The 20,231-nt window shown below is 44.8% G+C and overlaps 1 protein-coding gene across 1 annotated transcript; it reads left to right on the forward strand.

The window, feature by feature from the left end:
- The first annotated feature begins 2,473 nt into the window (after positions 1 to 2,473).
- On the forward strand, positions 2,474 to 17,376 carry DUSP5 (dual specificity phosphatase 5). The gene is made up of 4 exons (XM_024204643.3): positions 2,474 to 2,915; positions 7,905 to 8,047; positions 11,674 to 11,893; positions 15,797 to 17,376. Exons 1-4 carry the CDS (start codon positions 2,522 to 2,524, stop codon positions 16,195 to 16,197), a joined length of 1,158 nt encoding a protein of 385 aa, XP_024060411.1. The 5' UTR covers positions 2,474 to 2,521; the 3' UTR covers positions 16,198 to 17,376.
- The last annotated feature ends 2,855 nt before the right edge of the window (positions 17,377 to 20,231 follow it).

Raw genomic sequence — 20,231 nt, forward strand, 5'->3', positions numbered from 1 at the left:
GGAATACAAAGCATGCCTACATTCAAGCTGCTAGAGGCAGCAGGGGCATATAGGCTCTACCCACCCACCAGAGACTTTCATCATCATTGGTACCATCTGATTGGCTGTTTTTGTCTCATTATGAGACTGGCTGTTTGGGGGGATGTCGGGGTGGATGGAGCAATCTGGGGCATGTGGAGAGATTACAAGAGGCAGGGGAAAGGGGTACTATAAAAAATAATAATAGCATGTACCTAACGCCACCTCAAACATTTTCTTTGCACGTTGTCTGTCTACTTTGTAAAATCTATCTTCTCCACGTATCAAGAACTTCTGGTATGAGGTAGGTCAAAGGACCAATTTGATATTGGAGGCTCTATTGGAGCCTTCCCCCTTAAGGTTCATTCTGAATATATTCCTGATACCCGGAGGCTACCTGGTAACAAGACAGTGTTGTTTCAATGTGCAGCTTTTGTCGCTAAAAAATTAATCCTACACAATGGAAAAGTTGATCCCCACCAATGATTGATATGCAGCTTGGTGATGTGGCTGACCTCACAGCTAACAAACAACTGGCATTCTGCAGAAGGGGGATGCCTGAAAAATTCAAATCAATTTGGGCTTACTTTTCAGAGGTATATGACTAATGCAGACCCCCTGGAGATAGATCTATCGCTTCCCCTCCTGTCCCTTTATCATAATCCTCTTTACTTATTTTGTGTGTTAGGATGAATCGTGTACTTTGGTATATTTGTAGTATTTGAAAAAATTAAAGTAGATTATCATTTATTATCTATTTAAATTGTAAGCAATTTGGGTTAGGGACAGCATCTTCAGTATGTTCTGTGAGCTGCCTGGAACACTTTAGAGGCATCAGCTAAATAATGACATATATACATAATGTTTTGAATTAGTGTCAGTATGATCTTTAGTGGCTGCTGTAGTTTGGCTCTGAGCTGATGTTTTCGTGTATCGGTTGTGCCTACCTTTCAGGTATTGCCAGTGTCCATTTGGTCATCTTACAAAACATATGTACAATGAAATAAAATGTCACGCCAGATGCCCTAAGTGGTATTTATTATTTGTATTGGGGTAGTGTCTAGAGGTCCCAATTAGGTGCTAGTCAGTGGTTCTCAACCTGCGGCCCAATCAGCACACAGCTGCGGCCCATGTGACATCCTCGGGGCCGTACAAGTAGCATTGGATGCGGCCCACATAACACATTGTGGGCCTAAATAGGTTGAGAACCACCGTGCTAGATACTCTCCACACCCATACTCTCTCAGAGGGTCTGATCTAAGTACATAATGATTCTTATAGCGTCCACAAGTGTACTAAGTAATTTGCAGAGTGTAAAATAGGTCCCCTGCCTTGAAGAGTTTATAATCTAGAATTTAGACGTGATATAAGTAAGAGTAATAAGCAAAAGAGGGGTGAGGTTAATGTATTTCAGGACATATTCCCACATGTTGTACCCACCCCCACACCATCTCCTCCCACTTTAAAACCTATTACCATGGCAAACCGATCCTAATTCTCCTTGACTGTTACCCTGTGTTTTGCCAGACTGTGCTGCATTTTAGGCCTTGTCTACACTGGGGATCTGGCCAAAAGCAAGCCAGGCAGACAAATCTGCTCTTCTCACTGGGGTAACGTACTCCTCCTAGCACTTGGGGTAAAGTGCAAGTTTTGCCTCTGCTTTAGGGCTCTGCCCTGATGGCTGTAACCAGGGCCCGTCCGCACTGTGGACATGGCCTTGCCCGTGTTTCCTGTCGATTGACATCCCTGTTTGCATCTGGAATCAGAAGACTAGCTAAGGTTTTAAAAACCAACCCCAGGAGGTATCTGCAGCCCTTTGAAGCCTCCGCCTTCCCTGTGGGCCAGATTCTAAGACAGGTGAGCAACCTCTGCCCTTCCTCTTCCTCCTCCCCCATCGCGCTTCCTTGCTTTCATTACTGAGGCAAGGGGGCCCGCGGTGATGAGTGAGTGAGCTGAAGAAGGCTGATGACTGGAGAATTTTTGAGGCGTTCTTCAACTTCCTCTGCTCGGGTCTGACTAACTCTTTACCCAGCAGCGCCTCTGCCTTCCCCTCTTCCTCCCCCCGGGCGCTGCTCACGCGGGGGGGGGGGGGGGGAGGGGCTTGCTTCCCTCCCCCACCTCACCTTAGTGGCCGCGGCCCCAGCGCGGAGGGGGCGGGGGGTTGCCCATATTTGGAACGTTGGTGACGTCACTCTCCTTATATGGGCAGTGCCGTCAGGAGCCGGCGTTCCATTCAGATAAATTTCCTCCCCGGCGAACGGAATCCCCTGCTGCTTCGGTGGAAATGCAGCGGCGGAGCGGGGCGCGCCGCAGCGGCAGGCGGGGGGATTAGGGGACCAGCTGTAACCGCTCACCCCCCCCCGTTTCCCCCCCCCCCCCCAGCCGGGGGGGCCCCCCCCCCCCCCCGCTCCCTTCCCACCCTCCATTTAAGCCACGCGAAAGCGAGACCCCGGTTCAGTGCAGCCTGATCCGCCGCTGGCGACGCTCGGGGCCGGAGACTGCGATGAAGAAGGTGACGGCCCTCGACTGCCGCCAGCTCCGGAAGCTCCTGCGGAAGGAGCCTTCCCGCAGCCTGGTGCTGGACTGCAGACCCTACCTGTCCTACTCGGCCTCCCGCCTCCGGGGAGCGCTCAATGTCAACCTCAACTCGGTCGTGATGCGCCGGGCCCGCGGCGGCCCCGTGCCCCTCAACTTCGTGGTGCCGGACGAGGCGGCCCGGACCCGGCTGCTGCTGCCGGGGGAAGGGGCGGCCGCGGCGCGCCTGGCGGCGGTGATCGTCCTGGATCAAGGCACCGGGCACTGGCAGAAGCTGAAGAAGGAGAGCACGGCGCAGATCGTCCTCAACGCGCTGCTGTCCAGCCTGCCCGAGACCGGAGCCAGGGTCTGCTTCCTGAAAGGTCAGGGGGGCGAGGGGAAGGGGCGCCGGGAAACTGGGGGGGGGGCAGAAATCGGGGCTTAGAAAGGTAGTGAGAGTGGGTAGAATAGAAAACAAGGGAGTGGAGGGGAGAGAGGAGAGCGCAGTGGGGCGGGAGCCCAGCTCAGTTGTCGACAAAATCAGATCAAAGCCTCCAGCCAGTGGAGCCAAGTAACAGCGGCCATCCCCGCAGAGCAACATAGGCGGACGGAAAGAGCAGCATCCACCCCTGGGCTGGGGACCTGAGCCCTATTTTACACACGCCGAAGTTTCATTTCATTTGTTTCCTCCCACCCCGCAAATCAGCCCCTGGTAGACCCGGGCCTGTCTGTCCCTTGGCCACTAGACGTGAGTTAAGGGGCTGATGTTAGGGTGGTTGAACCCACCTTTAAGGAATGAGAGCTAAAGTGTGCGTGTGTGTGTGTGTGTGGTTCATTACCATGGAACCAGGTGGCTTCAACATGGATATGAATTAGAGCCATCTGCAGGGTTAATGAGTCACACAGGTAAAAAGTATGCTGGGCTCTTGCTAACCTGAACATTGCTGTTACCTGGGCAGTGTGTGCACTATTTAAATTATGAATTCCCCTTTCTACCAATAAGGGAATAATGGGTTATGTCGCTTGGCAGTGTCGCTGAGTGTCTGAAATCCTCTAAAATGGTGGAAATTATCTCAATCAGACATGTCATAACTCCTGCGTATAATTGAAAATCCAAGTAATCTGTCCCCGTGTTCAGCGGAGCAGAGAACACCTAAGTAATCTGTGAAGAACAGTGCTATAAAGACATCTCTGGGTTCTCTGGGGCCATAGTAATTCACCAGCGTGAGAATCCAATGGCCGATGTCACCAATACAGTACTCCCAATGACTATTTCTAGCATTTTCATTGCTGGTTTTTGTTTTTCTTTTGTGTAATGCGTGGGTCATAAAACAATAAAAATGAGCAATCAGCCCTTTCTTCTGTCCGCCCTGCTCACCCTTCTCCTTCATTTCTCCTTGTAACTCTCTTGTCCTTCTAGCCTTGCTTTTTCATTCCCTTTTTTAAAATCCTGTCTGCCTGTGCTCTTCTCAATTGCTGTTAGTAAAGGGGAGTATGGAGGAGGGAAATCCATGTCAAGAAACAGAAGCCCTCTCCCATACTTTTCCAGTAACACTTCATCGTGTGGTCTTGCAGCTCTTAAACTGCAAAAAGAACAGGAGTACTTGTGGCACCTTAGAGACTAACAAATTTATTAGAGCATAAGCTTTCGTGGGCTACAACCCACTTCTTCAGATGCACTGCAGTTTTCTATTCCAGAAAATAACAGAAGGTTTTATTCCTGAAAGGATTTTAAAATGTAAAGTGGAAATTTAAAACAAAGAAAAAGGCTTCCATCCCTCCCAATAAACAAATAAATGATTGCAGCAATGCTGGGAAACTAGGGCATTTGTAAGTGAGGAGAGGAGAAGTTGTAAATCATAGGTGATTTGTGTGAATTACAAACTTGAGAATATGTCCATTGTTAAGCATGAAGCCTAATCTTTTAGTGACCACAGGGTAATTTGATCAGTTCTTCTGTTCACATCGTCTCATTGCAATTTGTGCGTCATATAAGGAACAACACAACAGAGAGGAGTGTAGTTGCGTGAGATGCAGGCATATATTCCATGGTACAAGGCTGAAGGAAGGCCTCCATCACCCGAGATGGGAATATGTAGCAATATTATATCCTCTTCCCTTGGGTGAGCTCAAAGCATTTTCCAAATGCCGAGTTAAGCTTTTCAACCTCTACCTCACAGGGGTGTTAAGTGACTTGTCCAAGGTCACTCAGGAAAAGCTGGGAAAAGAGCAAGATCTGTTGATTCTCAGTCCTGTGTTTTAACCACGAGACCATCTTTTCCCTTGTAATGCACTGCCCTTCACTTTGAAGTTGTGTTTGTGGGATATGTAATATATCTGAGGAAAAGTGAAATGCAGGGGTTTTATTGCAAAATGTTTTATATCCACTCGGTGTAGAAGTACTTTTCCCTTAATTAGTAAAACTACAGACTCTCTTCCCTTTTCCCCCCAAACCCCGTTTCATTTACAGTAAACACACTGAAAGCTTGAGTCCACCACACAGGAATGTAAAACTCATCGCAGCATTTAGGAAATGGTGTGGTTTGAAAGAAGCCAGGCTGACTCAGTGGGCAGCCAGGCTGACTCAGTAAGGAGACAGACCCCTAGAAGTCACTGTGGTTCCAGGAGATGCCCTCTTCTGAAATGCCAGAGGGAAATAAGAATCACTTTTGAAACACTCAGATCATTCATCAGAAAACAGTTTAATTTTGTTTTCTGTAACATTAACATTGCTGCCTAATCCCAGGTACGTGAAATGGATCATCCTGTTGTTTGTTGAAGGGTTTTTTCCTGGAAGCTGTTGCTGGCTTTGGTCGAATTGTGTTAAAAATCATCTGACTGTAGAGTGAGGACATAAACACAAAGAGCAATAAGAGAGACCGTTTCTCCCTGTCATCCTTGTTTACCATTCAAGGGGGTGGTGTGAAGAGAGGGGGCACTGGCTACAGGGGGAAAGTGTGGCTAATTGGGCCCTGACCCAGGGAGTTACGATGGGATAGAGGGATGAGTCAGAACTCTTGTCAGCTAATCACAGTGCCCTGTACAAGTCTATGAAGAATTGCTTTTAGTGCTGAGTGTACATCATGCCTGTTTGGGTGGTTTTTTTTTTTTTTTTTTTTTTTTTTTTGGTAAGCTTCCCTTAACTTGTTAGCTCTAGCAGTTCAATGTGTCAGATCTTCCATGTGTGGAGGTGCAGTTTCTGTGTGTGTGTAGGGGTCATTGAAGGGTACAACGTTTTACGTTCCTGTGTGGTGGACTCAAGCTTTCAATAAGCCACTTACGGCTGGGTAGTGGTACTAGCTTCATATAACAAGAATTACGCTAATTATTGATGAAAATAGAGATCTGTACTGTGCTTCAATGTGATGAGCAATCTAGTATTTGCAGAAATGACCTCAAGGAAGTTAGGTTGGGTGGGGAGGGGAAGGGGAAGGGAGAGGGGGGGGGGGGGAGAGAGAGAGAGAGAGAGAGAGAGCTGGAGGACCAGATGAGAAGATGACTCATTTTAAGAATGGTCTGCAAATATCTTGATCCCCAAGGCTTGCAATTAACCATTTGCCTGCTGCACACACGGTCTGCCCAAGAGAAATCTGTGTCTCTGTTGAAAATAGATCTAGATTTCTCTTGGGCGGATTTCTATGCTTATTCAAGAGTGAAAACAACAATTTGGGTCATAAATAGATATAATGGTTATAATATATAAATAACATAGATTCTTCCTATGCAAGGCCAGCAGGAAGACAAGGAAGACTGATCAAAACCTTGACAGTTTGGGGTGTTTTTGAGAGGCAGGGGCTTTGAGAGGCAATGTCAAAGCATGGTTGTGGGTGAGTTTGAGGGCTTTTAATACTTGCCTAAAGAGCCAACACTATTTGCCCTGGATATTGTTTTATTAGTCCCTTGAAAGCCCTGTATTTTATTTATTTATTTGCCTCCTGACCTAGTGACTTTCGCTGCATACTCACTGGCAAAGGGCTGCACTGTCTTGCAGTAGGTGGAAAGGTATACTTCTGAATTATGAATGGATGGACTTACTATACTTCTAGGGCCTGATCTAAAGCCCATTGAAGAAAATAGAAAAAATATTGCAACTCCAGCACCCGTGTTATTAAGAGCAGCATGAATTTCAGTGTATGTCCTCTCAAACATTGCATACGTTTATTAGACATCTGAGACACAGGTTAAAATCTTTATTTGGGTAGCGAATACATCCAGCTTTCTTATGCAGTCATTCAAAACCTTAGCACTTCTGTTGTTCTTGAGGAATTCCATTAATATGGTACCCTGCACTGACACAGTATAGTAGTATTAAACAGTTACAACTCAGCTAAGCATATCTTGCATTTATACCTCTACCCCGTATAACGCGACCCGGGGTAGCGGTAATATCGGGATAGCGGTGTATTTGGTCTAAGGGGCCTTATTTACTCAAGGGCCACACTCCTAAGGATTATTAAATTTACTGTTAAGACTTATTCTTCCTTTTTTCCTTTACTGGAAACTCACTAAAAGGTGCAATTAATAAAGTACAAAAATGGCTTTTAAATGGTTTCTGTTCCAACTGTTATTCACATTCACGCTTGAAAGTGATGTGCAGAATATTCATGGTGGTGAAATAGATGTCAGTTTAGCTAATGACAAACTTTGAGTTACAATGTAATAATAGGATTAATTCCTTTTCATTAGCAATGCAGTGACTATAACACTGTACCTAAATGGTGCAGAAAAGCTCATGTGGGGCTATCCAGTTGTCAAAGGCTATCACAGGATTTCATTAAGTTTTATGGCTGTTTATTTAATGGATCGATTTCATTCAAAACATCTTCATTAAGTTGCAATCCCTGGTGATTGTGTAATTAATCATCACAGTGCAAATACCTCCTATATGCTTATACTCGTATAAAAATGCAAATATATGGAATTCATTTATGTTATTTATTTATGTTGTTACAATGCATAGAGTAATAATTGACATAAAGGGGATGAAAACTGTATATAGCAATCTCCTTTTCTGTCTCAAGTGCTAGAAATTCTGATCATTTATAAAACACATTAAATGTTTAGTCCTCATGAAGTTAATATTTGCCAGATCCAACAGATTTACATTCACCAATGGTTTTAATCTGCATCCATCAGCTTATTAGCAAGTTAATAATTGTTAGCTATAGCGCAGTTTTTCTTTTGAGAGCACAAAGCCTTTTTAAACAAACACTTTGACTGAATGGAACTTTCTTTGTTACTGAACACCGCATGGGACTGGTCATTTATTACGCAGTATTCTGATTTATTGGAAGCTTAACTTCTGAGCCAGCTTAATTAACTAAATTTTCAGAAACTTGAAAATTCATATTTCTCTCTCTGTTTTTTCCTAGGGGGATATGAAACCTTTTACTCTCAATATCCTGAGTGCTGTGTCGATGTAAAACCCATTTCCCCAGAGAGAAATGAAACGGAGAGAAACCTTAACGGCCACTGTGAGAAGCAGAGCACCAACCACAAACCGGCTTATGATCAGGTGTGTTTAGGGGAAGTTGTGAATAATTCTCCCTGTCCCCTCCCCCACATAGACATTTTCCAGGGCTTCCTGTTATAATTGACAATTCACTCTGTTATTTTCATCTGGTGCTTCAATTAAGCTGTCAAAGAATGGGTCTGTGGTTTTTCCTGTTTTCCTGGGGTCTTAAATGCTGAAGACTTGAGACTAGGATTGGAGCCAACAAATACCACTTAACAGAGCAAACACATTCAAAATGATCTGACAAATGCTGTAGGGGAAGGGAAACTGGGGGGTAAGGAGAACATAGCATTTGCTGCACTTCTGAGGTTCAGATTAGTTGTAGGTTATTTCTTAGGGGCTTAAAGGGAAAGGCACTAGGGGAATCCTCTGTCCTCTTTGCAACGTGTTGCCTCCATCTCATGCAAAAAAAAGTCCAAAAAAATTTACAATCTAGTTACCTTAGAATCTAACTACTTATCATATAAAATATATATATAAAGTGCGTGTTACATAATATTTTCACAGCAGCCAGCTTCTGCTCCCATTAACTTCCATGGTACAGGACTGAGCCCACAGAAGGAGCGTTCACTTATCCCAAGCAATAGGGAAAAAAATCAAAATACCATCTGTCTTACTTTTAAAAAATCCATAATTACAGATAGTCTTTGTGGTATCTTGGGACAATAATATTTGTACAAATCTGATTCCCCTCCCCCCCCCCCCTTCTATTGAGAAATAACCAAATCTTGATCTGAGAAACTGCGGCCACTCTTCTGGAGGTACTGCCAGCCAAAGAAATCATGATGCCTCTTGAATTAAAGCCCCTAAGTAGATCACAAATGATAGCTGCATCTGCTATCATCTGACTTATCTGCATACCACTACTATGCAAACAGACCTGGGTACTAGTAAAAAAGCCATTGTAGTGTGAATCGCAATCCACATGTCAAATAAAGAGCCCTTCCAAATACTGCTCAGTAGTACCTTGTACTAGTGTTTTCAAAACAAGGAAAACCACAAACCAACATAACTAGCACAAATATTCTATTTTGTTGACTTTCTCATTACACTGGCAGGTACATCACAGTCAGCAAAAGGAGACTTTCCTTTTCAAACTCCTTAAGCAGCAAATGTCACTCTAGGGGACTTAAATCTTAAAGCAGGGACAGGAAAAGAACTGCCACATGTATTATCAGCCATTAAGGACTTGTGCATCTATCTACCTTTGATCTCCAACACCTTTCACTCCCCTGTATCAGTGGTTCTCAACCAGGGGTACATGTACCCCTGCCGGTACACAGAGGGCTTTCAGGGGGTACCTCAATTCATCTAGATATTTGCCTAGTTTTACAACAGGCTACATAAAGCACTAGTGAAGTCAGTACAAACTAAAATTTCATACAGACAATGACTTGTTTATGACCTATATACTATACACTGAAATGTAAGTACAATATTTATGTTCCAGTTGATTTATTTTGTAATTCTATGGTAAAAATGAGAAAGTAAGCAATGTTTCAGTAATAGTGCACTGTGACACTTTTGTATTTTTGTCTGATTTTGTAAGCAAGTAGTTTTTAAGTGAGGTGAAATTTGGGAGTATGCAAGACAAATCAGACTCCTGAAAGGGGTACACTAGCCTGGAAAGGTTGAGAGCTACTGCCCTGTATGACATGCAAGGAACCACTCCTGCAATCTACAACAGATGCATATTCATTTTAACAGGAACAAGCCACCAAAGAGTCCTGTGGGTGCCGTGCATCTTGTTGGATCGGGCCCCCGAGTAGCCCAGTTGAAATTACTGGGGCTATTCATATGCTAGAACAGGGGTCGGCAACCTTTCAGAAGTGGTGTGCCGAGTCTTCATTATTCACTCTAATTTAAGGTTTCATGTGCCAGTCATACATTTTAACATTTTTAGAAGGTCTCTCTCTACAAGTCTATAATTAAAATGCAGAGCCCCCCCGGACCGCTGGCCAGGACCCAGGCAGTGTGAGTGCCACTGAAAATCCGCTCGCATGCTGCCTTTGGTATGCGTGCCATAGGTTGCTTACCCCTGTGCTAGAAGCTGGCAATGGGCGACAGGGGATGGATCACTTGATGATTACCTGTTCTGTTCATTCCCTCTGGGGCACCTGGCATTGGCCACTGTCAGAAGACAGGATACTGGGCTAGATGGACCTTTGGTCTGACCCAGTATGGCCGTTCTTATGTTCTTATGAGTGAGAGTGGGAGGACTAGGTTCTGTGAATAGTATATTGTTTAGAAGATCAATTTCTCCGTGATGAGGACACGCAGGGTAGGTACTTCCTCTTTGTGGGATTTCCACTGGGAAAATCCTCATAACCACAAACACACCCAGGGGAACACTCCTGTTTACAGCTCTCAGTCTGGGGTCAAGATGATTTCGTTCAGTAGGGTTCTGTTTCTTGAACCTGGAGGCCGGGTTTGTCCTGAGCAGGCTGAGAATGTTCATTCCTTTTTCCTGCTGAACAAAACATTTACTAAAAGGGCACTGTTTTGGAGGGGGTCTCTAGGTGACTTGTAAAGGGGAAAGCACTCGGATTCCAGCCGCTTTCCCAGCATGTGCTGAATAACAGCATTAGTAGCCAGACTAAAGCAGGTATTCAGCATAGTGCAAATGAAGGCTGTGCCGTTCAGCCTGGTTGCTGTGCAGTGAGCGCACCATGGGAAAGTTACCTGCCGAATTCAGTCCCTTTGAAATGCTTCTCTGTCAGGCTGTGTTTTGGGTTTTGTTCCCCTTCTCCCCCTCCTCCCCCGCATCTAGTCTTTACTTCCTTTCGTGGAAGAAGGAACAGAGATTACATCTCTGGTGGCAGAGAGCTGTGGGTGGCCCAGAGCAGCAGGAGTGAGTGTTTGGTGCATATGACGTGGCAGAGTTCTGTGCCTCCATGTTACTGCTGTTAGGCGGGCAGGAAATGGAGGCAGCTAAGCTAAGCTTTGTCACCAAGGTCGGAGGAGGCTCTGCAAACAGACACCAGCTGTCACTGTGCAAGTCTTTCTTAGGTGTGGGTGAAAAAGGTGCTTTACTCTTCAATCCATTTATGTTTTCAGGTTTGCTTTCAAAGCAGCCATACAATCAACACACACACATATCTAGGCATTCGGAAGTCTGCGTGGGGGGGATTTGTTTGGTTTTTGTTTTTGTTTTTCTTGGTTACAAATTAGGTACCGTGAGGTTTCTTGTTAACGTACTTTGTGTGCGTGGGTTCTAAGCCCTGCATTCAAAGCACTAACTGGCTTTCTGGGCACACCTTTTTGTGCACTGCTTTGAAATGGCACCTTTTTGTCTCCGCAAAATCTCCAGGGAAATTAGCTTCACATGTGAAAGCACTTTGGGTGGGTTCTAAGGGGAAGCACTTTAAAGAGAGCAGGAAACATCATGAGCGCGAGTGGGCTGGAACTGGTTTCGGACCTTACAGATGTGGAGGGACAAGAAAATGAAAGCCTTTTTCTGTGTGGGCTCTGCCGTTAACAATGATTCACTGGCCAGGATCTAAAACCACCAGACAGGCTCTGCTGAATTTCTCTGTTCAATGATTCTGCCATCACTTAAGACAAACCTCACTTTGATGGCGGGGGGAAAAATCAAAATAACATTTATTTTTATCTTTATCTTCCAGGGTGGTCCAGTTGAAATCCTGCCTTTCCTTTACCTTGGCAGTGCCTACCATGCTTCCAAGTGTGAGTTCCTAGCCAACCTGCACATCACAGCCTTGCTCAATGTCTCCAGGAAAGGTTCAGAATCCTTTAAAGAGCAATATTGTTATAAATGGATCCCAGTGGAGGACAGTCACATGGCAGACATCAGCTCTCACTTCCAGGAAGCCATAGATTTCATTGGTAGGTATAGCTATTCTACTGTACCTTTTAAAAAATATTTAAAAGAGTCACTGAATTTTAAAAAATCTGGAATACTCTGTACTTCTATAGCATCTTTCAGCCAAGGAACTCAAAGCGCTTTGCAAATCATGAGAAGCCCATGATGTGGTCAAGTGTTCTACTGATTTCACATAAGGGCAAATTGACATATGGAGCAGTTATGGATTTTGTTTAAGGTTTCCTGATAAGTCAGTGGTAAAGTTAGGAATAAAACCCAGCAATCTGATCACCTTCTCTTGTCCTAACCACTAGACAACAGACCTAAAAACTAGATCTACATCTGTCTGAATATGAAAATCGCTGTTTAAATACTAAATCTAGATCTATGTGCAAAATCCATATGGAATTGGCATACAAATTCCCTTTTGAAAGGGAAAACTGCATTTAACCATTTTTTCTTATAAATGAGATTCATTTAAAAAAGATCTCTTCTAGCTAAATGTGGCAACTAATTTGCACACATTCCCAGAAAAGGGAAAGCACAAATTATTTTCACACATTCCCAGATGTCATTGCAAATGCCCAAGCTTACTGTAATCATGTATAAAATTAGACGGATATTTTTTTTTCTCACCATCAGAGGAATTTAAAGCAGGCAAATAAGGAAAATGTGGACTGGGAGCATAGTTTCTTCCCGGGTCTCTTTTTTCTAGATTTGTGTAGAGAGCAGAATTTGAGGACAAATATGACTTACATTCAGGTTTGTCGGGAGAAGACACAACAAGGCAACTCAGTGGGATCAAGTTGCACAGACTACAGGCATGCGTAGGGCAGGGGCAATGGAACGGTGCTGGAGATAATTAAATGAGGTTTCTTTAGGTGTCTGTAAGAGTGCAGCAAACACGCATGTAATTTCAGCACAATAAAGAAATGTTTCCAAAGACGACGGTCTTCCTTCTAGCTTTCGTATGGGGGTGTCCTCTGCACATCGGGCCTTGTCCAAAGCCTACTGAAGTTAATGGAAAGACTCCCACTGGCTTTCTTGGCCTATGGATAAGGCCCATGATTCCTAGTGAATACAGGGTTAGCTTAGTATTTATTTATTTGTTTGGGACTCCTAGGCACTACTGCAATACAGTCATGGACCAGAACCCCGTTGTGGCAGGCGCTGTACAAACACAGCATGTCCCTATTATTGCAGCGCCATTTTGGCCTTGCTTCTCCTTTAAGTCATTTTGATTACTAAAGCCTAGTCTACATGAGAAAACTAGGTCTATCAACTGTCTCAGTCGGGGGGTGAGAAATCCACATGCTGAGAGGCAGCATTAAGCTGACCTAAGTCCTGGTGCAGATAACGCTAGGTCGACAGAAGAATTCTTCCATTGACCTAGCTACTGTCTTTCAGGGAGGTGGGATTACCGATGCTGATGGGAGGGCATAGGCAGTGTCTACACTGACGTGCTACAGCTGCATTGGTGCACCTGCGCCGCTGTAGCATTTTACACGTAGACAAGTGCTTAGTAACTTAGGGTATGTCTACACAGGGATAAAAGACCCATGTCCCACCTGCGGTTGGCCTGGGTCAGCTGACTTGGGCTCACCGGGCATGGACTGCGTGGGGAAAAATTACTGTGTTGACTTCTGGGCTTGGGCCGGGGCCTGAGCTCTGGGAGGGGGGAGCATCTACACAGCATTTTTTCAGCGTTGACTGAGAGCCCAAGTCAGCTGACCAAGGCCAGTTAAGGGTTTTTTATTCCCTCTGTAGACACACCCTTAACTTTTGCTTTTGAGTAACTCTATCTTGCATAAAATTGGGAGGCCTTCTGGAAGATCCAGACCCTCCCCTCTCACCACCAGGATATTGGCTAGACCTAGATAGGGTTAATGGCATGGCAATTAACTGTAGAGCACTACAAAAGGAAGGCACAATGTAAAACACAGAGTAGATGGGTGTAACCCTGGGTGGAGACTTGAGCTATTGATCGTCATAAACGGGTGGCTATCAATAACATTTGAAAGGAAAACAGAGAGGAATCACAACATTAATTATGAAGTCTCTTCTTTCTGCCTCTCTGTTGCTGGTAGTTTAGTTCGGTCATTCAGATTCAGCTGACTCTTAGAAAGCCAGGGGTAGATTGCAGGTTGTAAAATACATTTCTAGCCTCTAATTGCTTTCTGGTTCTGATGACTTATGGGACTTTTTACATGTTTTAAGGGGAAACTCCAGTGCACCACAATCAGTAGGGAGTTTTTAATTATTTCCCCCTCCCCCCCTTCTGGTAGAAGTTGAGTCACTTAGAACTCTGCAAACACTTTGAGGATGGCTTAACTTTTGGTTTTCCCTTTTATTTCTAACATGGTGGGCACTGTAGGTTCCTGTGGCACTTCAAGCACATAGATTATTTTGTACAACAACTAAATTTAACCAACTGCTGTGGATTTGGTCCTTTGCCAGACAACAAAAGGGGAAAGGAAAACGATAACGTGTTCAGGTTTCTATGTTGTTTCAGGGCCACGTATAGAGCACACGCTCATGTGCCATTCCTCAGTAAACTCGGGAACATATTTCTCAAGCCAGCCTGACCAGAGAATTTCTATTTTCAAACTCGATTTTTATGGAAGGAGCTTATTTTACATATTTTTCTTTAATCTAACAACAATAATTGTGTTGTGTGAGTAACCTCAGTGCCTCCTGATGTGGAAAATGGTAGTTTGCACAAGCCATTTATATCCTGACTTAAGTCCAAGTATCCTTTAACTGGGCTATAATTAGAGACTTTATACTATTTATTGTGCACGTTGTGGTGGAAGCCGCAGGAATCAAGCTTGGCATCCCCACACAACTGTAAGTGTGTGTGTGGGGAGGCGGGGGTGCGTACTAGAAAGATCCAGGGCAGGGCACAGAGATGGTATTTCACACTGGCTAAGAGCCTATCTTAGCAGTGGTGAGAGACCTTGCTATTACATAGCAGTGACCCAGCCATGTTCTACAGCAGTTCTGCCCTGCCAGCAAACAGGTGCATGCTCTGTTACGGTGCTGTATTTCTCCTAGTTTTGTGTTATAAGGGTCATTTTTGCTATGTAGATGAACCCTCAATTATGTATCTTCACCCACTGCGCTCGACAGCTCACTGGGAGACTTTCAAAGATGGGTTGAGATACTTGCCCAGTGAAAAACCCAATAACTGTCTATCTTCCAGTTTGGGACCATTTAAGAGGGTTTGTAGGTTGGTGTTTTGGGGGTATTTCTGCAACACAACTGTCAAATGAGGGCAGATAGATGTAATGTTGTCTCTCAAAACCAAAGTGAGGTTCAGGTTCATCATTTCCAAAAACACTAGTTGCCCAAGTGACCTTACCCAATCAAACTCAATTCTGCAGTCCTGTCCCAAGTGAAACTCCTACTGAGTATGATGGCAGCTTTGTCCGGGTTAGGACAGCAGAACTGGGCCCATGCATTGATGACTTTGAGCACTAACAAAGAAAATGTTACGCTAGCTGGAAGGGCAGCATCATACAAATGCCTGTTGGGTACCAAACTCTGTCCCACAAAGCTGAACAAATACAACATTCTGCTTACTGTGGAATTGCTGATACTTCCCACCTTTTCTTTGTAGAAAAAGAGAATTTGTTTAATTTTTTTGCAGAAGAGAAGGGGAAAAGACTTCTTAAAATTAGAGTTGGCACCAAAGGGACAACTCTTAAGCAGACCCCAATCTGCATTTTGACTCAGACCCATCTCTGCTTGATTATGAATTGTTTGTGTATCAAAGAAGAGGGGGACTCGCCCGCCTCTTGGATGACTGGACATGTGGCTTCTTCTAGATGATGCATTTTGTTTTCAGTGTCACTTGAAATGGTTACTGCAGCCTGCTTCCTGTCCGTAATGAGAACTAATGTCTGTGGTGAATTATTTCTTTCCAGACTGCGTGAGGCGAGCTGGAGGCAAAATCCTGGTGCACTGTGAAGCCGGAATTTCACGCTCCCCCACCATCTGCATGGCTTATCTCATGAAAACAAAAAAGTTCCGCCTGGAGGAGGCATTTGATTACATCAAACAACGTAGGAGTCTGATCTCACCAAATTTTGGTTTCATGGGCCAATTACTACAGTATGAGTCAGAGATCCTGTCTTCCACTCTTAGCCCCCCTGTTGCCTCATGCAAAAGGGAAGCTGTGTCTTTTTTTGCAGAAGAACTGACTTTAAGCAAAAACTTTGAAGGCTCATGTTACACATTTCCTACCTCAGTCTTGAGTTCTGTGCCCATTCGTTCTCCTGTCCATCAGCTAAAACTTAGTCCTATTACTGCATCTTCATCATGCTAAACCCTATTGGAAATGAGAAATAATGTTCCTTTGATACCAACTGTGATTCCAATAAGAACATTTCATGAACGTGCAATACAGAAGGCCTCACTGATTTATCTGAAAACGGAATAGTCATAGTTGGTGATAACTTGTGTATATGGACACTGACTACAAACAAATGTGATGTACGCAGGGCTGGCTTTCTAGAGATTTAATGTCCTCTTTAAAAACAAACAAAACAACACTGCTTTTCTAAGTTTTTAATCAGTGCAACCACTACTGTACTTCCAGATCCCTATGGAACCCCTTCCACGTAAAAGGGTCAGGCCCATACAACTGTCTCTCGGTTACAATTTTTCAAAGAGATAGGAACAGCCTTGTTTAAAGTGTAAGCAATAAACAACTGTATCAGGAAAGAGCAAGTCAAATGAAAAGCACAATCCTTGAAATGACAGGGAGGGCAAGCACTCCAATATTCGTTTTGCCTGTTTCCTTGCTGTTTGTTTCATGCGTCAGGGATTAAGCTGATCTGAAGCTGGGGTTAGGAAGAAACTTCCCTTTGTGGTTTTATTATTGCAGAATCAGGGGCATTAGAGGGGGTTTTCACCTTTCTCAGAAGCATCAGGCATTGGCCACTCTCTGTGACAAGATATTTGATTACATGGACCATTGATCTATTTAGGTGTGGCGTTTCCTGTGTTTCTGCATTTGCCTTTGTACTGTATGTGCTTTTACCTAACGCAGAGAACCAGGGACTTTAAATGAAGTGATCAGGCTATCCTGCTGAGCTACTATATCTCATCTGTTATTTAAGAACTGCCCTGTAATACTTGAACATCTATCTAACCCTCCTCAAAGTTACTCTTCCATCCATTGAAACTGTAATTGGTGGCATTGAGACTAAAAGTCTGAGCCCCATCCTCTGACCCCTTCAAAGTGTTACTGGTTCGTACTATGTGGAGAAAAGTGGTCTTGTTCAGTGTTACATGGCTTGCTGTCATATGTATGGTCACTCCCACCTAATGTTTCTTCTGGTAAAATTGTCTCTCACGAGGGGACTGACTGTCTTTTGTGTTGAGTTTCTGTGTCTGCAGGGAGTTCGGTATGTGCTGCTGCTTTGTCCGTTGACATTTTTTTTTATATGGGAAATAGCAATAATTCCCTGAAGATCTTGTGAATGTGAAAGAAAAACTGAAATGTTTTCATGGAGTGTAAAATAAAAGAAAAACTGTTGAAAAATTCTGCTTGCTTTGTTTGCAACAAGTCCATTAGGCTCATGAAAATCTTGTGCCATGGAGAGAAGTGAAAGCAGTCCAAGGCAGGTATATTGAAAGAGGAGAGAGTAAAAGCAACTGGGCTACCTGCAGAAGGCGCCAAAAGGATTGATTTATTTTAAGAAGACTGAACCACAGGAAACCCGGTGGCTTATTTCCAAGTGGTTTGTGGGAACGCTCCTGTGTGACAGCTGCCATTTTGTTTGTGAGCAGGGACTGACCTGGGGATTCCCAAAGTAAAACCATGAGCCTTTTACATCTTGAACTGAATGACTTAGGTCCTCTACCTGGAAGCTGTAAGAGTTCTGTGAATGGAGCCCAAAGGGGTGGGGGAAGGGACATGTAATACACAGCAAACTGGGTGGGGAGGGTGATGTTTGGAACCCGGAAATTGATGTGACATGTCAGAGTGTCTGAGCCATTTCTTGTCCAGGAACCAGCTGCAAGTGGCAGTTGCCGTGAAGCCGCCCTTGTGATGTTCCTGGCTCAGCACTACACTCTGTTCTCTCCAAGTTATCTGAATGAAACGTGGCTCCTTTACAGAACCTCCAAAGGCTGTGTGATGGCTCATCCATCTGTAGGAGAGGCTAAACTAAAGGGAAAGGGGGTGAGGGACAGGGCAGGGGAAGAAGAGGGTAGGCGAGGCAGGTGTGGCGTGAAGCTAAGGTGAAGAGATGGGGAGGGTTGGAACAAACAGCCAATCAGCTCAGGGCAGGAAAAAGTCAAGTCAAAGCTCTGAATGTCCAGAGATCCCTGCATTGGCTGTTTCTGCTCCTTCTAGCTGGAGTCTCTGGCTGGCTCCAGGGGGCAGTGGGGAGCCACCACCTGGGTCCTAGTGGTCTGAGAGTGGGGGAGGTCTCAGGGTCCAGTGGGGTGCTGGAGAAAGGGGTGACCCCAGTTGGGGCCCTTTATACCCACACACCCCTCCTTTGGCTGCTTTTGTCCTGACTGGCTGGTGTCTCTGACTCTGGCCTTAATGTAAGTACTAGTAATAACTCTTTGCCTTTATAAAAAGAACAGGAGTACTTGTGGCACCTTAGAGACTAACAAATTTATTTGAGCATAAGCTTTATGGCAGCTTTCATCAGAGGCAGTCCGAATGCTTTACAAGAGAGGGGCCAGAACTGTTCCCTTGAGCTGAGGAAACTGAGGCCCAGAGTGTTAAATTGGTTGGAGGTCACTGTGTGCGTCCGTGACAAAGCTGGGAATAGAGCCCTTGCCTCCCGCCTCCCATTCCCATGGTTCCCATATGCCAGGCTGCCTCCCTCGCGAGCTCTGCAGTATTATCCATCATTTGTATTTCTCCTATGTCAAAACAACGTATGGCTCTAGTACGTATTCTTTGTGCATTAGGCACTTTGCTAAAGGCCACTTTCCCCTCCCCCACTTCCCCCTCCCCAGTGACTCACATAAAGATGATTTTATGTCCCCCATTGAAAGCGTGATGTCCAATCCGAGCTACTAATGGCAAATGCATCTACAAGCTGTTAGAAAAAAGCTAAGCCAAGAAATTGTTCTGTCCGGTATTGTTCTACAGCAGACGCAAGAACTACAGCACAGCTGTTGTCTTCCTCTGTTTGCCACTCCTCTCCCTCCCCATAATCAATGGGTTGGTTTCCATACTATTCCCTGGTTGACTCTTCCACAGCTGCTGCACTGCTGTAGACACAGCTTTCTAACCCCCAGAGGTCCCAGACAACTGTCTCACTCCCTGCCTCTGTCCCACCCTCCAACACTTTCACCGGCTTCCTATCCATCTCCAAATCCTATTCTACACCAATATTCCACACAAAGATGGACTACAAGCTATCAGGAACAGTATCCCCGATAATGTCACAGCTAACCTGGTGGCTGAACTCTGTGACTTTGTCCTCACCCACAACTATTTCACATTTGGGGACAATATATACCTTCAAGTCAGCGGCACTGCTATGGGTACCCGCATGGCCCCACAGTATGCCAACATTTTTATGGCGGACTTAGAACAACGCTTCCTTAGCTCTCGTCCCCTAACGCCCCTACTCTACTTGCGCTACATTGATGACATCTTCATCATCTGGACCCATGGAAAAGAAGCCCTTGAGGAATTCCACCATGATTTCAATAATTTCCATCCTACCATCAACCTCAGCCTAGATCAATCCACACAAGCGGTCCATTTCCTGGACACTACTGTGCTAATAAGCGATGGTCACATAAATACCACCCTGTACCGGAAACCTACTGACCGCTACACTTACCTACATGCCTCCAGCTTCCATCCAGGACACACCACACGATCCATTGTCTACAGCCAAGCTCTAAGATATAACCGCATTTGCTCCAATCCCTCAGATAGAGACAAGCACCTACAAGATCTCTATCAAGCATTTTTAAAACTACAATACCCACCTGCTGAAGTGAAAAAACAGATTGACAGAGCCAGACGAGTACCCAGAAGTCACCTCCTACAAGACAGGGCCAACAAAGAAAATAACAGAACACCACTAGCTGTCACCTTCAGCCCCCAACTAAAACCTCTCCAGCGCATCATTAGAGATCTACAACCTATCCTGAAAGATGATCCTTTACTCTCACAGATCTTGGGAGACAGACCTGTCCTTGCTTACAGACAACCCCCCAACCTAAAGCAAATACTCACCAGCAACCACACATCACTGAACAAAAACACTGACCCAGGAACCTATCCTTGTAACAAAGCCCGATGCCAACTCTGTCCACATATCTATTCAAGTGACACCATCATAGGGCCTAATCACATCAGCCATACCATCAGGG

Source organism: Terrapene carolina, unplaced genomic scaffold, assembly GCF_002925995.2.
Source record: "Terrapene carolina triunguis isolate 2854851 unplaced genomic scaffold, T_m_triunguis-2.0 Scaffold95, whole genome shotgun sequence".
Taxonomy (NCBI): Eukaryota; Metazoa; Chordata; order Testudines; family Emydidae; genus Terrapene; species Terrapene triunguis.